The sequence below is a fragment of the Triticum aestivum genome, chromosome 5D (genome assembly GCF_018294505.1).
Source record: "Triticum aestivum cultivar Chinese Spring chromosome 5D, IWGSC CS RefSeq v2.1, whole genome shotgun sequence".
NCBI lineage: Eukaryota > Viridiplantae > Streptophyta > Magnoliopsida > Poales > Poaceae > Triticum > Triticum aestivum.
Genome location: NC_057808.1, coordinates 157,213,271 through 157,229,574, shown reverse-complemented (window position 1 = coordinate 157,229,574; position 16,304 = coordinate 157,213,271). Strand labels below are relative to the sequence as shown.

The window sequence follows — 16,304 nt, the reverse complement described above, 5'->3', positions numbered from 1 at the left end:
CATACATACAAAATATAAAGAAAAGTAGTAACTGCAAATTGCCAGGTTATTCAAATTAAAGCTCGATCGAAAACAATAGCATGCAGTTAGCTGCAGTCAATGCTTAGCATCAGAAAGGGAGAGGGAGAAAAGAACAAGGGCCGGCCGGGTTTGGAATTTGGTATTGATTGCATTGACTCGACTGATCGCCGGAGTACATGCATGTGACTCACACAGATGCATGGCATGCCTTGCCATGGTCACAAGTACAGTTGGTACACTTGGATGATATGATGATATACTAGTAAGTAGGAACTTGCATGTGAACTGTGGCAGGCAATTGGAACTATGAACTGCGCCGTGTACACGACTAGATGATGGATGCATAGCATATAGACAGACGGTTGCGTGAGTTGAATAGGAGTTGTACGTACTGGCGAGCTATTTTGTGTTAGGGCTGGAGACAGTGTTATATGCAGGGGCCGGCGTATGTTTTTCTGTGCACGCATCCCCTTTGTGCAACTTGTACGTACCTCCTTGCCAACATAAAACAGAAGAATTATTTAATTCCGAGTCCTCCACACCCATGTCAAATTTAATTGATCAGACTAATTAATTGCTAATATTTTTTTCTCTCAGACGTATGTACATCCTTGGGAGGAAATTAATGTAATTAACAAATCTAATTCACATGCAATAATGGGATATATATCATAGGGGCCTAATTTAGTTACCTAACAGAATTATGGAACTAGCAGCTAATTAAGGCTGCTCACAATGGGGAGGAACTTAGGAGTAACATCACACACTTTAATACAACTTTGCTTATGTGGCACATATTTAATGAAGAGAGAGGTGCTTGTGATAACTAGCTAAGTTACCGGAACATCACACACTCCAAGAAACAATGAGTCTATAACCTAATAAATACATCGTTGCATGACACTACATAGATGTTCCTACCCACTATGGAGGTAGTAACATAGTCTAGGGAAGTGTGTAAGTTACTAGCTTATGTTCTTGCCCATTGTGACCAGCCTAAGTATACACATACTGCACTTTCGAAGACTGGGCACACAAGTGTTGAACAAACACAACAGGTTATTTTCAATTGAACTCTGCATGACAACTTCACATGCGTATATACATGGAACGATCGATCTGCCCATAGTTAGTTTGTGTCCTCTTAATTAATTACTTGCACACAACTAATTAGTGTTAGGAATAAGACACGGCGGCGGTGGTGACCAGTGTGTGCGTGCGTGCTGGTCATGCCTAAAGCCGTGGCGAGCGTACATGTGTGCGTGCGTTGGGTGCGTGTCGAGTCTGTGCTCATGATTGAAGTCATAGTCGATTAGCAGCAGCAGCTGGACGCGTTAGAACGCGTCGTAGAGGCAGCGTAGGCGAGCGGGTTGTTGGGCGCTCGTACGTGCGTGCGTAGGAAACAAAGGCTTGGGCGCTGCGTCTCATAGACTACAAAGCCGGCGAGGATTTGGGTTGTTAGTGCGTCCAGATTGATATACGTAGGTGGTTAGGAGTCTAGATACGTTCTGGTTAGTCCAGCTATATATATGACAGGGAAAAGAGGGCGTTCGCCGCCGTGGTTTGTTGTCAGAAAAACAATCTATCTCCGTTCCTTGCTTCGTCTACCTCCGTCCCTGAAAACTAGTTCGAGCTAGCTAGGGTTAGGCCCCAACAATTAGGCCAATTAATACTAGACCAAATAGCTCGACAACACGTACATACAGAGAAAAGAGAGGGGACACGTCCATGATCAAGTAAAGTATTCCATATTAATAAAGAGAGATCTCTAAATTAAGGAACATCCATAAACGGGTAAGCAAGCTAAGAAAGGCCTCGGCGGGCAAGCGAGAAATGCATTTCGGTGCAACAGTGCAAGTGGCGGTCTCAGCATCTTGCCGTCCTTTAATACCCTGCCTTCCCTGGGCTCCTATGAACCCGTCTCTTACTTTACCTCCTTGGAGGAAAACCCAACTGGAGCCCCTCCTTTTTCTGCCTTCGGCTTGGGTCCTATATTATAAACCAAAGGGAGGAAGGACAGCTAGCTAGCTGTATCAGAGAGCCCCATACCTAGTCGATCGTCTGCTCTCTTCTGCCTAGCTAGGTTTACCCTCCTTGTATCCATGCTCGTATTTCGTTAGGATCTGCCATGTTATGCTCATGTATATGTCTGCAGTTTACATCGATCTTGTTGCTTTGTTTATATGTTGTGTCTCTTTGAGGAAATCGACTCAACTCATCTCACCCTTTCTCTTCTTCTGCTAGTACGTCTCTTCTTCTTTGATGCTTTTTTTTTCTTTTTCATAGATCGGATGATTTCCCCTCCCGTTCTTTCTTGCCATCTAGACTTTGAGTTCGTTCACGGCCGCCGGTGTCTATCTTGTTGTTTCGTTTTGGAAGGCTTGGTTGGTTTACTTGTACAGCGTTCAATCTCTTCCTAGCTAGCTAGATAGATCTTTCATCTTGCACGGTAACATGCTACAAGACACGCGCCAATGTTTCTTCTAAGCAGCCACTGTACTTTGTTAAGAGAGATCGTAGCAACTTTTGGTTGCTTTGTTTTGGGAATACAAAAACGATCTTGCTATCAGATTTAGTTTCTTCTCAACCAAAAATAAAAAGATTTACTTTCTTGTTTTTCCCTTCGAGGAATGAAACTGCAGAGATAAATTGCTTTTGCTTGGAGCTGTTAATTCCATCCCAGCCCAGCAGCTGCGAACTGGTTCTAAAGCGATCTGCTTCTTGCTTTGGGTTGTTATTTCATTTCGAGAGACAGATCGAGAAGAAGAAAGCTTTTATTACCTTTGCTAGATCTTATGTCGCCATGATTTCTTCTCAAAACAAAAGGACTTGCATCCGTCGAATCATGGGATCGAATCACCCTTTTTACTCATCTGCAAATTTGGTCGTCCATCAGTCAAATCATGGAATTGTTTTTCTCCGGCCGTTTTCCAGTTTTCTTTGCAAGCTAGGCCCGCCAATCGATCCCTTATCTTGTTCCTTGTTCATCCCTTTCATATGCCTTCCTTTTACCTTTTTGTTAGATCCATCACAGCTTGCATATATATGCGTGTAAACTTTTGCTGAATCTTCCTTGATCGATGGATGGATCTGCGTGTTTGGCAGAGTTCCGGGCTGAGACTAAGAAGAGGTCGAGATGGGGAGGGGAAGGATTGAGATCAAGAGGATCGAGAACACCACTAGCCGGCAGGTGACCTTCTGCAAGCGCCGGAACGGGCTCCTCAAAAAGGCCTACGAGCTCTCCGTCCTGTGCGACGCCGAGGTGGCGCTCATCGTCTTCTCCAGCCGCGGCCGCCTCTACGAGTACTCCAACAACAGGTCTGTGTGTACGTCTACAGCTCCAGCTTTTTTCCATAAGGCTAGATGTAGCTAAGCTTGGTGATGCATACATGTGTTCCCTGATTTCTAGGTACATATATGTCATTTCATGATCAGCTCAACTAGGCTTAGGTCTTGCCGCTGATTGCTTCTGTGCAAGACGTACTATATAGCAGCGGCTGTTTTTTTTTTCTTGTATAAGAAGTATTAATACTAGGCTGCTGGTCGCTTCCGTAGTTTTCAGATCGTTCAGGTCTTGGAATATTTTAGAGAAATTCATGTTTTGGTGGTATATGTAGTTTATTTAATTTTAGACTGGCCATGGTTATTTAATTAGTATTATATAGAGTTGAATAACATATAGGAGTATATGAGGTCAAAATAGGGCAATGTACTACCCAAAATCAATTTAGGGTAGTAATATACTCAACATTCATTTTGCCTAGAAGCCTTTTATAACTTGGAATATCTTAGATAACTTAAGAAAACCTTGTTAATTAGATTTTCTAATCTATGCTCACCCATGGACAATGTGTGCGAGTGGTGACCGTTCGATCGCGCCGGCGCCTTAGGTCATCGATAGTGTCAGTGTGTGGACGCGTGAAACTTATACTTTGGAAGTTAGCAAGAGAACGTTAGACTGGGAGATTGAAGTTCCTTCCTTTTTTTGTGGTGGCGCTAGACGTTCATTTGTGTCTGCCTAGTTTGTAATTGAATATAGTCACCATTATCCTTATTAATATAAAAGGCACACAATTCTCCTGTGTGGTTTTAAAAAAATCACTTTGATAGCACTTTCCTACAACCAGGTGTAATTACACGTACCGACCTGTGTGTTTCATATGTTCTAGGTAGTATCTATCATATGGGAGTGTATGCATGCGTACTATACAGTATATAAAAATATTTAGGTAATATATAATACGATTTGTTTGGTAGTATATACCATGCATAGTATAGCATACACCATTTTACGTAAAATAGTATACCAAACCAAGAGAATCTTTCTGGCACTGTATTTGTGCCGTACGTGCAAACATTTTCTTGTATAGCGATAACTCTTATATCCATTAACTCACATGTTTTTTAATCGAACTCTTATATTCATTAAGTCACCTGTTTTGAATTTATGTCATGCAATTAGATAAAGTTGAAAAATTGGGTTCTTATATTTTGATGTTTATGTACACTAAAAAATGCAACCATGAATTGATCTTACTGCATTTCTATATATTGTCCTATAAAAACTACTTGTTTGTCACCAAAATTCATGCATGCTGCTAGCTGTTTATGTCTCAATTTTATTTATTCTATATGCATGTTAACCAAGTGACATAGATCAGATTTTTTTTTTTAATTCTCTACAAAGAAGGAAGTAGGAACCTTTAAAAAACTGAATGACATGTTCTAAAGATACCCTGCCAAAAGAATGTGCTAATTAATTAAAGATATACTGTGAGATTTACCAATGTCTGTCATATATATACACACTCTGTACCAAATAATAATTAATATGCATTGGCACTCTCCTGCTCTCTCACTGACACACACTTGACACAAAAGACACACAAGTACGTAGGCATATATGTCATGTTTTGTCATTACATAAATATTTCTCCACATGCACATCATATCAGTCCGGCCGGGCAACAGGCTACACAACATTGTCAGCCAGAACTGAAGGGACCTTGCATGTAAACGTACGGTCGTACCTCCTCCTAAAGCTAGCTGCCTGCCAGCCTAGAGTTTCCTCTTCCTCGATCGCTTCCCAGTCCCTGGTCATCCTCCCAAGTCCCCAACCATACGTGCATGCATGAAGCTAGTCATTGTGTTATCTCAGCTAGTCTCATCGATTGACATGCATGCACATCAACAACTAGCTTGCACAACCTAAGAAACTGAGCGTCTTCCCCTACCTTGCTGTGCCAGCTTGCTCCTTGTCGAGTCCTCGTTGCAAAGGCTGCATCGATACTGTTCAATGTATGCGTCTCTGCATTTCATTCCCTTCTTGTGTACACGTTTGAGCGCATATATGTATGTACATAATCTTTTGCCAAACTTTATGCTTAAGTAACCGGAAGAAACTATTGAGGGCTTTGTGTTTTCTCTCTGTATGTCTTGTGAACACTATCACATCTGTTGCACACATGCATCAAACTAGGTCACTGATGTGTCCTTGCCTGTCTCTCCTCCCTTGTTTATCAACTGCAGTGTCAAGGCTACAATTGACAGGTACAAGAAGGCACATGCTTGTGGCTCAACCTCTGGGGTACCTCTCATAGAAGTCAATGCTCAGGTAATTAACTCATTAGAACCATATCCATATGCATGTGATTAAATTAATTTTCTTGATAAGCAGCTAAGGGTCTAGACTCTAGATCAATCAGTGGCTACTTGCACTAAATTCGTCAGCTTGTAGGTATACATGAAATGAACTGACACTTGACAGCCACACATGGATCAAAGATGGCCATGATTTAAATCTTTAGGAGCAAACCACCAAAGCAAATCCATATATGTACCTAACGGGGATCAGATAGCAGTCATGTCTACAATTCCTACAAATGATTATGTTTCTGTGTGTGCATGCGTGCATGTCTGTCTGTCTCTGAATATATACTACAGTATATACTACTCCTATATAGGTAAGCATGCATATATACCCGCGTACATACAATTGCAGTTACTGGTACATCGTCTAGGATCAGCACACCTAACTGAAAACAGAACAGTAAGTAAAGCCACAGCACTGGTAAAACATCCAAATCATGGGCTGGAGCTTGGTTTTTCTAACTCAATTGGAATCGGATGACGTGGATATTAATTAACGAATGTGATAGACAGCTCACTCTCTTTGTTTTTGTTGATATAATCTATTCTTTCTGAAGCAATACTACCAGCAAGAAGCTGCAAAGCTGCGCCACCAGATCCAGATGCTGCAAAGCACTAACAAGTAAGATCAGACTGCACATGCTTGCATGTACACATTTTCCCCCCATCGTCTAACCAATTCTTATCTTCTATAAAGGCACTTGGTTGGTGATTCTGTTGGGAACCTGTCACTCAAGGAGCTGAAGCAACTCGAAAGCCGGCTTGAGAAAGGCATTGCGAAGATCAGGGCCAGGAAGGTATATTTGAAATTTTGATCAACTTCCCACCGATTTTGAACTCTTTCATCAAGTTTGGCATCCAGCAGTACCGTACCTTCACATAGTACTAGTGTATATAGCGTCCACTAATAAATTGTACAGTAGTGTCTGTACAAGGCATATAAATATGAGTAGTTCTTGAGTTTCTTATATCAATGTTATGCTCCTAGATCCATGAATTATTTACTTATAAATGTTGATCCTTCTCTGTGCGTTCATGTCTCAGAATGAGCTCCTATCTTCTGAGATCAACTACATGGTCAAAAGGGTACGTAATGTATACTACTGTATGGGTTGTTCTACAGGCTTCCGTTAGCTAATTAACTAATCTTGGCTTTATTATCGACCGTACGTCTTGCATTTAATACATATATTCTCATCACCATTTTAGGAGATAGAGCTTCAGAGTGACAGCATTGATCTCAGAACCAAGGTACAGAGGCTATTAAATTAACTTCGACGGTTCCAAATTAATTAAGCTATAACTACTGTCCGCGTTATACATGGTTTGGTGACCAGATTGCGGAGGAGGAGCAGCGGTTGCAGCAGGTGACTATCGCCAGGCCCTCGGTGGCGCCGGAGCTGAACCCTTTCACCGCACTGGACATGAAGTGCTTCTTCCCTGCCAACCTCTTCGAGGCGGCGGTGCATGCGCACGCGCAGGCACAGGCTCAGGCTCAGGCTCAGGCCTCGCTTCAGCTGAACCTAGGCTACCAGCAGCTTGCTCCACCGGGCGCCGGCGATGTGGCTCATCAGTTCTAGTCAACCTGCAGGAGCTCTTGCTTGACTACACACACTGCAATAAAACTGGAAAGTCGTCGGCAGTGTTATCAGTACTCAACTGTTCCGGTCAAACCGTCTGGCTAAGATATATGTGTGCTAAGTTTTATTGTCTCAAGTACCTCTAAATTTGCCGCTGGTGTAGAACCAAATTTCTGAGATAAAACCTATTGATTAATAATTATTTTTTTCCTTTTCTTTTTTGATGAAAAGGAGGTCGAAATATCCAAGGATCCACACAACTATTTTTATTATATTATTTAATGAAGCCTCATAAAGCAAATACACGGATCAACTCAATGCAACCTTCCTCGTGACCTTTGTCGCTACACACACAACCATCTTTTCATCAAGGAGACCTCGCACCAACGCACATCATCTGATCGAGTGGTCGCACCAAGTGATGAGGACATCAATACCATTGTTACACCCACACCCCCAACTGTCATACATACTGGACTAATGGAGGTTTGTGGCTGCAGCTGATTGAGTTCAAGTACTTGCAGGGCCAGCCCCTCTTGGCTTGTTCGCACTCGGCGGGGTCCCAGTTTTGAAAATCTGCCCAGGGCATCAAGGATGAGATTAGGCTGGGTTTGCGGTTCTCGCTTGGCAATGGGTCTGGGACCCAGTTTTGGTTGGACCCCAGGCTTGATGGGGAGCCTCTCCGCATACGGTTTTCGGGGCTCTTTGCGATTTGTGACGACCCAACTGTTTTTGTATCTGCGGCTGCTTTGGATGAGGGATGGAACATTGTGTTCCGCCGCTCATTCGGACCAGCCGAGGTGTAGAAATGGGCAGACTTGAGGGAAGTAGTCCGTCTTCCTCTGCCCCAGGATCCTGACATTGTTTCTTGGAGTCTTTCTCCTTTGGGAGAATTCTCCGTTAGTTCGGCTTATCAGGCGCTATGCCAGCTGCCGGTTCTCCAATGGTTATCCCCATTGTGGAAGGCGTCGATGCCCCTGAAGATCAAGATTTTCGTGTGGCAGCTTCTCAGAGATCGTTTACCTCCGGGGAATGAGGTGTTGAAACGCCATGGTCCGGGCAATGGCCTTTGCCCCTTTGTCTCGTGCCAGAAATGGGAACACACATTTTGTTCTCATGCGTAGCAGCACATGCACTTTGGTACTTTGTTCGTGAAGCTCTGGGACCGGAATGGGAGGCCCATGACCTTGCAGAGTTTCTGCAGGTGAGGGCCACTCAGGTTGGCCATAAGCGCCGACTGTTTTGGCTCATCTTCGCGGCTATGATGTAGACTCTTTGGACTACTCGCAATAAGATGGTGATTGAGCGGGTGTTCCCGCGGCGTGCTTCTGACTCGTTCTTCAAATTTCTTGCCTTCTTGCAGCACTGGCATCCGCTCGCTAGGCCGAGAGATCATGACCGGCTTCAGCTCTATCTGGACGCTCTGCTGTCTTCCGCGTGTCGGCTCTCCGATCGTTCTCCTGCGTCGTAGCTTGCCCTGGTGGCCTTTTATGCTTCTTTTTCTTTCGTTTGGGCGTGTTTGTGCTGTGGCCCCAGCAGTTTCCTTTTATGACTATGGTTGGGACGTGGTTGTATGGACGTATGCTTTATCTATAAAGCGGGGCGAAAGCCTGTTTCGAGATACATACTGGACCAATCACTAGAGCTCACGCACGCTAATTGAATTATCAGGTACTTTCGTTTCTTGGTAACAATTATAATGTTCATGAGAATATGATGCTGCCTAAATTAGATACATTTGTGTTGATTACTAATGAAGGGCCTAGCATGGACAAGAGGGATGAACACTGGAGCATAAACAAGCATGGAGATGAAGGCGCACGCGAAGGGAACCAGAACGGCGTTTCTAGTGCAGATTTCAGTACTTTGAAGCCTCCTTGATGACATACAAGGACATGGACAGAATATACAAGATGCCATGTCATAAATAAAGTCCATAGCTTATAATTGGTGCTACATCACCTTTTTTCTTGGGCCAGGCACATGTAATTTCAAAATACTTGAGTATAGGGTGTTTTGAGAGTCCGTATGTGTGGGAAAACAAGAGTTAGGGTTGGTATCGGACCCCTCCTCCAAGGGGTCATGAAATTTCCCCCCTCTTCCTCCATATGTACAACCCTTAGGGCGTCGTTTAGACTTTGGGTTTTGTTTAGATTCAAAGTTCGTCATAGCCACAACTTTGCGTACTTCGTTTGTGTTCAACGACCAGACCAAGGCGTCATAGAACCCCACCTTCATTAATAAAGTTTTCCTCTTATATTTGCAACATCCAGATTGCAATTTCAGTTTCTTGTTTGTTCTTCGTTTGCGTGCAGGAAACAGACCCTCATGGTCAGGTTGATCGTGCTCCGGCGTGGTCAATAATAACCTCTCGGAGTTGGTTTAGTGATTGCTAAGGCGCGACGTCCTCGGATGTTCGTAGTCGGATCGTCAAAGTCTACTCCACCAAAAACCGATAGTCACTGTCTCATCGAAAGATGGGACACATTTGCCTCTATCAAGTGGTATCAGATTTCCAGGTTGCTCGGTAAGATTTTATAGTTTTTCGTAGTTTAGATCGAGTTTGTTCTTCATACCTACGGTCCACAAAAAAGCAAAATAAAACAAATAAGGGTTATTTCATCATATCCAAACCAATCTGAGCCATTGCATAATCTTTTCTGTATTTGCTTTGTTGAATTTGCGATTGCATCATCCTATCAAGTTGCTGGTCTAGTGGTCTTAGTGTCTAGTCCTTTAGAGTTTCGAGTTCTGGTCACAAGTTGTCATGCTGCTGCCGCACCATCATCATCGCCCTTGTCATATACCACCACCGCTTATCTGCCACCTCTCTGAGTCCATATCCCACCACCGATCCGAGTCCATATACCACCACTGATCCAGTCAATATACCACCACCACTCTGAGTATATCTCATATTAGGTTAACTGTCCAGATCCATCTGTTTTCAGATTCGTGTTTCCTTATCTGAGTCGGTTTCGGATTTCATCAATATTTCTTCATCATCAATATTTCGTGTTTCCTCATTTCATCAATATCGTCATCCTATTCCTAGGCTAGATGATATGCTTGATGAATTGAGTGGCTCTACAATATTCTCCAAAGTTGATTTGCGTAGTGGATACCATCAAATTCGTATGAAATTGGGAGATGAATGGAAAACAACATTTAAAAGTAAGTTTAGATTATATGAGTGGTTAGTCATGCATTTTGAGTTAACTAATGCCCCTAGTACTTTCATGAGATTAATGAATGAAGTTTTACGTGCATTCATTGGACGATTTGTGGTAGTCTATTTTGATGATATACTGATTTATAGCCGATATTTGGAAGAATATTTGGACCATTAACATGTTGTTTTATTGCTCTACCTGATGCACGTTTGTTTGGTAACCTTGGGAAGTGCACCTTTTGTACCGATCGAGTATCTTTTCTTGGCTATGTTGTTACTCCACAGGGAATTCAAGCTGATAAATCCAAGATTGAATATTGAGAGTTGGCCGCATCCCAAAACGGTCACACAAATGAGGAGTTTTCTTGGACTGGCTAGTTTCTATGGGTGTTTTGTGAGAGATTTCAGCACCATTGCTGCACCGCTCAATGAGCTTACAAAGAAGGATGTGCCTTTTGTTTGGGGTACCGCACAGGAAGAAGCCTTCACGGTATTGAAAGATAAGTTGACACATGCTCCTTTACTCTAACTTCCTGATTTTAATAAGACTTTTGAGCTTGAACGTGATGCTAGCGGAATTGGATTGGGAGTTGTCTTATTACAAGATGGTAAACATGTTGCATAGTTTTCTGAAAAATTGAGTGGGCTGATGGCTCGTGATGTGGCGTAGAACCCTAGTGGGCCGATCTTTCACGGTTGGAGCGGATTCCACGATGAACACGAAGAACACAAGGGGGAAACACGAGGGGAAAGACGAGAGAAACACTCAAACCAACAAGATTCGATTACACATGTGCTAGATCCTCGGGACACAAAGAGATACACGATCCACAATCAACTAAGGACGATACTAGTAGCACGATCTTCTCCGTGAGGAGGTCTTGAGGTTCTTCCCGTGATGGGGTCTTGAATCTGCTTGGGGGATCTTCTCCGAGGAGGCGCGATCTCCGAGGAGAAGGTAACCAAGTGGATGAGCAAAGCTCTCTCACAAAATGAGCTAATCCTTTGCTAACCCTCGAAAAGTGATGGAGGAGTCGTTTATATAGGCCAAGGGGCCGAAGGGGTACATGGGCTTCGGCCCAACACACACAAACGCAGGTGGGGGGTTCAGATGATTCGAATGGGCAGCCGGATGATCCGGGCTTCAGGACCCCGGATGGTCCGGGAGGTGGTCCGGACGGGGCGAAGAGGCAGGCGGCGTCGTCGGCGGCCCGGATGTCCGGAGGGGGGTCCGGACGTCCGGCTGGGATCCAAATGATCCGGGACTGATGAACCACAAGTCTAGGGGATCTATCGTAGTCCTTTCGATAAGTAAGAGTGTCGAACCCAAAGAGGAGCAGAAGGAAATGACAAGTGGTTTTCAGTAAGGTATTCTCTGCAAGCACTGAAATTCTCTGCAAGCACTGTTTAAGATGTTGAGGGAGATTGACCCCCTCCCGATGAGAGGGTCGTTGGTGATGACGATGGCGATGATTTCCCCCTCCTAGAGGGAAGTTTCCCCGGCAGAACAGCTCCGCCGGAGCCCTGGATTGGTTCCACCTCGTGGCGGCAGTGTTTCTTCCCGAAAGCTTGCTTATGATTTTTTCCAGGGTAAAAGACTTCATATAGCAAAAGATGGGCACCAGAGGCCTGCCAGGGGGCCCACGAGGCAGGGGGCGCGCCCAGGGGGGTAGGGCGCTCCCCCACCCTCGTGGATGGTGGATGCCCCCCTCTGGTACTTTGTTCGCTCAGTATTTTTATTAATTCCAAAAATTACTTCCGTGGAGTTTCAGGACTTTGGAGTTGTGCAGAATAGGTCTCTAATATTCGCTCCTTTTCCAGCCCAGAACTCCAGCTGCCGGCATTCTCCCTCTTCATGTAAACCTTGTAAAATAAGAGAGAATAGGCATAAGTATTGTGATATAACGTGTAATAACAGACCATAATGCAATAAATATCGATACAAAAGCTTGATCCAAAATGGACGTATCAGGGACTTGTCCGGGTGGTCCGACTTCGGGGTGCAGCTTCGGATGCTCTCGGGTGGATTTGCCGGATCGTCCGGGCTGGGGTCCAGATCGTCCGGGCTCTGTCCGGATCGTCCGGGTCCGCATCCGGATCGTCCAGCCAGCCTGAGACTTGGCTGATTTGTTCTCCGTCTTCACGCATGACTTCTGCTTACGATCCTCCTTGCTCCTTAGCTTCTCCATGGCTAACTCCTTGGTACTTGAGTATGCATAATGTCTCAGTTTGAGGTAGCAGCCATGTCTCTTGTGCATTGAAGTGGAATTGTGAGAGGAGAGATGTCACCTCGGTTTCGAGAGCTCTTGCATGTGCTTGTGTCGTGGGTCTTCTAGGCACTTGGTGAGACGATGATAGGTCCATGGGGATGACCTTGGGATGCTCCGCATCATCTCCCCTCCCTTGGGAAAGATCCGACCTCGGATCGAATTCTTCATCACCATGGTAGGGAGATAGATCGCTGACGTTGAAGATGTCGCTCACGGAGTACTTGTCGTGTGGGATGTCGATCTTGTAGGCGTTGTCGTTGTTGTAGCGTGCAAGCACCTTGAAGGGTCCATTGGCTCGTGGTAGAAGTTTGGACTTGCGTTCATTGGGGAAGCGTTCCTTGCGAAGGTGTAGCCACACAAGATCTCCGATGTTGAATATCATGGGTTGTTTCTTGACGTTGAGCTCGGTCGCGAGTCGTTGTACTTGGTGCTTGATGGTGTGCCTTTTATCTTCATGCATCTTCTTGAGGTAGTTCACTCGGGCACTCACGTCCATGTTGGTGCGCTCTTGTAGTGGCAGGGGAAGGATGTCCAATGGGGACAATGGATTGAAACCATAGACGACCTCGAAGGGGGACTTGCCGGTAGTCGAATGTCTTGCGCGGTTGTAGGTGTACTCGGTGATAGGTAGGCACTCCTCCCACTCCTTGATGTTCTTCTTGATCAACACGCAAGGAAGAGTGGATAGTGTGCGGTTCGTCACCTCCGTTTGGCCATCGGTTTGAGGATGGTATGCCGAAGAGAACAAGGGCTTGATTCCGAGCTTGGTGCATAAGGTCTTCCAAAAGTAACTCAAGAACTTGACGTCGCGGTCTGAGACTATTATCTTTGGCACTCCATGTAGGCGCAAGATTTCCCTACAAAAAAAGATTTGCAACATGTGAAGCATCGTCTATCTTGTTGCATGGTATGAAATGTGCCATTTTAGAGAATCGGTCCACAACAACAAACACGGAATCCTTTCTATTTCTAGTTCTAGGCAAACCAAGGACAAAATCCATGCTAATGTCCTCCCATGGGTGGTAAGGAATTGGAAGGGGCACATAAAGGCCATGAGATTGAGCTTTAAACTTAGCTTTGCGACATGTTGAGCATCGAGTGGTGAAACGTGAGACGTCGCGGTACATCTTGGGCCAATAATAGTTCTTGGAGAGCGTAGAGAATGTCTTGTTTCGTCCAAAGTGTCCCATTAGTCCTCCTCCATGGCTTTCTTGAAAAAGTAACAAACGAAGAGAACTCGGGGATGCAAAGTTTGTTAGCTCTCACAAGATAATCATCTTTGATGTAATAGCGTTCCCAAGATGTAAGCGTCAAGCATTTGGCATAAGGAATTGCAAAAGTAGGATCATGCGCATACAAGTCTTTTATGTGCTCAAATCCAATGACGTTCAATTCAAGTTTAGTAACAAGCATGCATATACGGGAAAGCGCATCCACCACAACATTTTCCTTGCCTTTGATATACTTGATGACATAAGGAAAAGACTCGATGAATTCACTCCATTTAGCATGACGCTTATTCAACTTAGTTTGACCTTTAAGATACTTAAGCGTTTCGTGATTGGTATGGATGACAAATTCACGAGGAAGAAGATAGTGTTCCCACTCACGCAAAACTCGCACTAAAGCATATAGCTCTTTGTCATAGATGGGATAATTGAGTTGCGCTCCGGAAAGTTTCTCACTAAAATAAGCAATTGGGCGCTTCTCTTGCATTAACACACCTCCTATGCCGTTACCGCTAGCATCGCAATGAACTTCAAAAGTTTTGTCAAAATTGGGCAAAGCAAGCACGGGAGCATGTGTAAGTAAATTCTTAAGCTCATTGTATGCGGTATCTTGGGATGGTCCCCAAACGAAAGGCACATTTTTCTGACTCAAAGCATGCAAAGGTGAAGCAATGGTGCTAAAATCCTTCACAAATCTACGATAAAAACCCACAAGGCCAAGAAAACTACGCACTTGTTGCAAATTAGTGGGTTGTGGGCAAATTTTAATTGCTTCAATTTTAGACTCATCAACATGGACACCCTTTGAGGAAACAACGAAACCCAAGAAAACAAGCTTGTCAACTCCAAAAGTGCACTTTTTCATGTTTGCATAAAGGCGTTCCTTTCGAAGAGTTTGCAAAACGGCCCTAACATTCTTTACATGGTCTTTGATAGATTTGCTAAAAACAAGTATGTCGTCGAAGTAGACCACAACAAACACTCCAATGTAAGGATGAAGCACAAAATGCATAAGACGCATGAAAGTACCGGGAGCTTCTGATAAACCCATAGGCATAACTAACCACTCGTACAAGCCAAATTTAGCTTTGAAAGTGGTTTTCCATTCGTCACCTTCTTGTGTGCGGATTTGATAATAGCCACTTTTGAGATCAATTTTTGAGAAAATTATGGCACCGCTAAGTTCATCTAGCATATCATCAAGGCGAGGAATGGGGTGCCTATAACGAACGGTGATAGCATTGATGGGTCTACAATCGGGGCACATGCGAAAACTACCATCTTGCTTGGGCACAAGGATACCCGGAACGGCACAAGGGCTTAAGCATTCACGTACATGGTCGTTGTCGCTGAGTTCTTGTACTTGCCTTTGGATCTCCTTAGTTTCTTTACGGTTGATGCAGTAGGGAGCCTTGTTCGGAAGAGGTCCTCCGGGGATAAGGTCGATCCTATGTTCAATGCCACGTAGAGGAGGGAGACCAGGAGGTATCTCATCGGGAAAGACATCCTCGAATTCCTGCAACAAGTTAGAAAACACTAGAGGAAGTGGATTTGGAGTGTTAGTTTTTGCCACCTCATCTTTGCATAGGAGGACAAAGTGGACGACACTCGATGGGTTCTCATACACTTCTCTCATCTCTCTTTTTGTGGCTAGGAGGACAAAGTTTTTCTCTCTTGGCGAAGAGTCGTTCAATTTGGGCTTGGGGCGCTCACTCTCTTTGTGGTGGTTCACTTTCTGTAATGCCCACGATGCGGCTATATCTCCCACGTGTCGAGGCACGACTTAGAGGCATAACCGCATTGTGGTTTTGTCGCAAGAAGGGTCATCTTCACACAATCCCATGTAATGAACAAGAATGGGATAAAGAGTTGGCTTACAATGGCCACTTCACACAATACATAAATAAATCATACATAAATCAGAGTACACACATAGACCGACTACGGTCAAATCCAAATGAAAAGAAGATAAACCCAAATGCTAGATCCTCGATCGTCCCAACTGGGCTCCACTACTGATCAACAGGAAACGAAACATAGTAATGACCAAGGTCCTCGTCGAAATCCCACTTGAGCTCGGTTGCATCACCTGTACTGGTATCGTCGGCACCTGCAACTATTTTGGAAGTATCTGTGAGTCACGAGGACTCAGCAATCTCACACCCGCGAGATCAAGACTATTTAAGCTTATGGGTAGGAGAAGGTAGTGAGGTGGAGCTGCAGCAAGCACTAAGCATATATTGTGGCTAATATACGCAAATAAGAGCGAGAAGATGAGCAACGGAACGGTCGTCAACTAGTAATGATCAAGAAGTGATCCTGAACTCATACTTACGTCAAACATAACCCAACAACCGTGTTCACTTCCCGGACTCCGCCGAAA

At 44.4% G+C, this 16,304-nt stretch overlaps 1 protein-coding gene across 2 annotated transcripts; it reads left to right on the top strand.

Moving 5' to 3' along the window:
* Positions 1-1,905: 1,905 nt before the first annotated feature.
* On the top strand, positions 1,906-7,463 carry LOC123119942 (MADS-box transcription factor 13). Of its 2 annotated transcripts, none has more exons than XM_044539919.1 (8): positions 1,906-2,104; positions 3,127-3,339; positions 5,551-5,635; positions 6,228-6,292; positions 6,368-6,467; positions 6,715-6,756; positions 6,880-6,921; positions 7,008-7,463. In XM_044539919.1, exons 2-8 carry the CDS (start codon positions 3,158-3,160, stop codon positions 7,248-7,250), a joined length of 759 nt encoding a protein of 252 aa, XP_044395854.1. In that variant the 5' UTR covers positions 1,906-2,104; positions 3,127-3,157; the 3' UTR covers positions 7,251-7,463. The 2 variants fall into 2 exon arrangements, with proteins under 2 accessions (XP_044395854.1, XP_044395855.1); XM_044539920.1 differs by having other exon boundaries at positions 1,941-2,264.
* Positions 7,464-16,304: the final 8,841 nt, after the last annotated feature.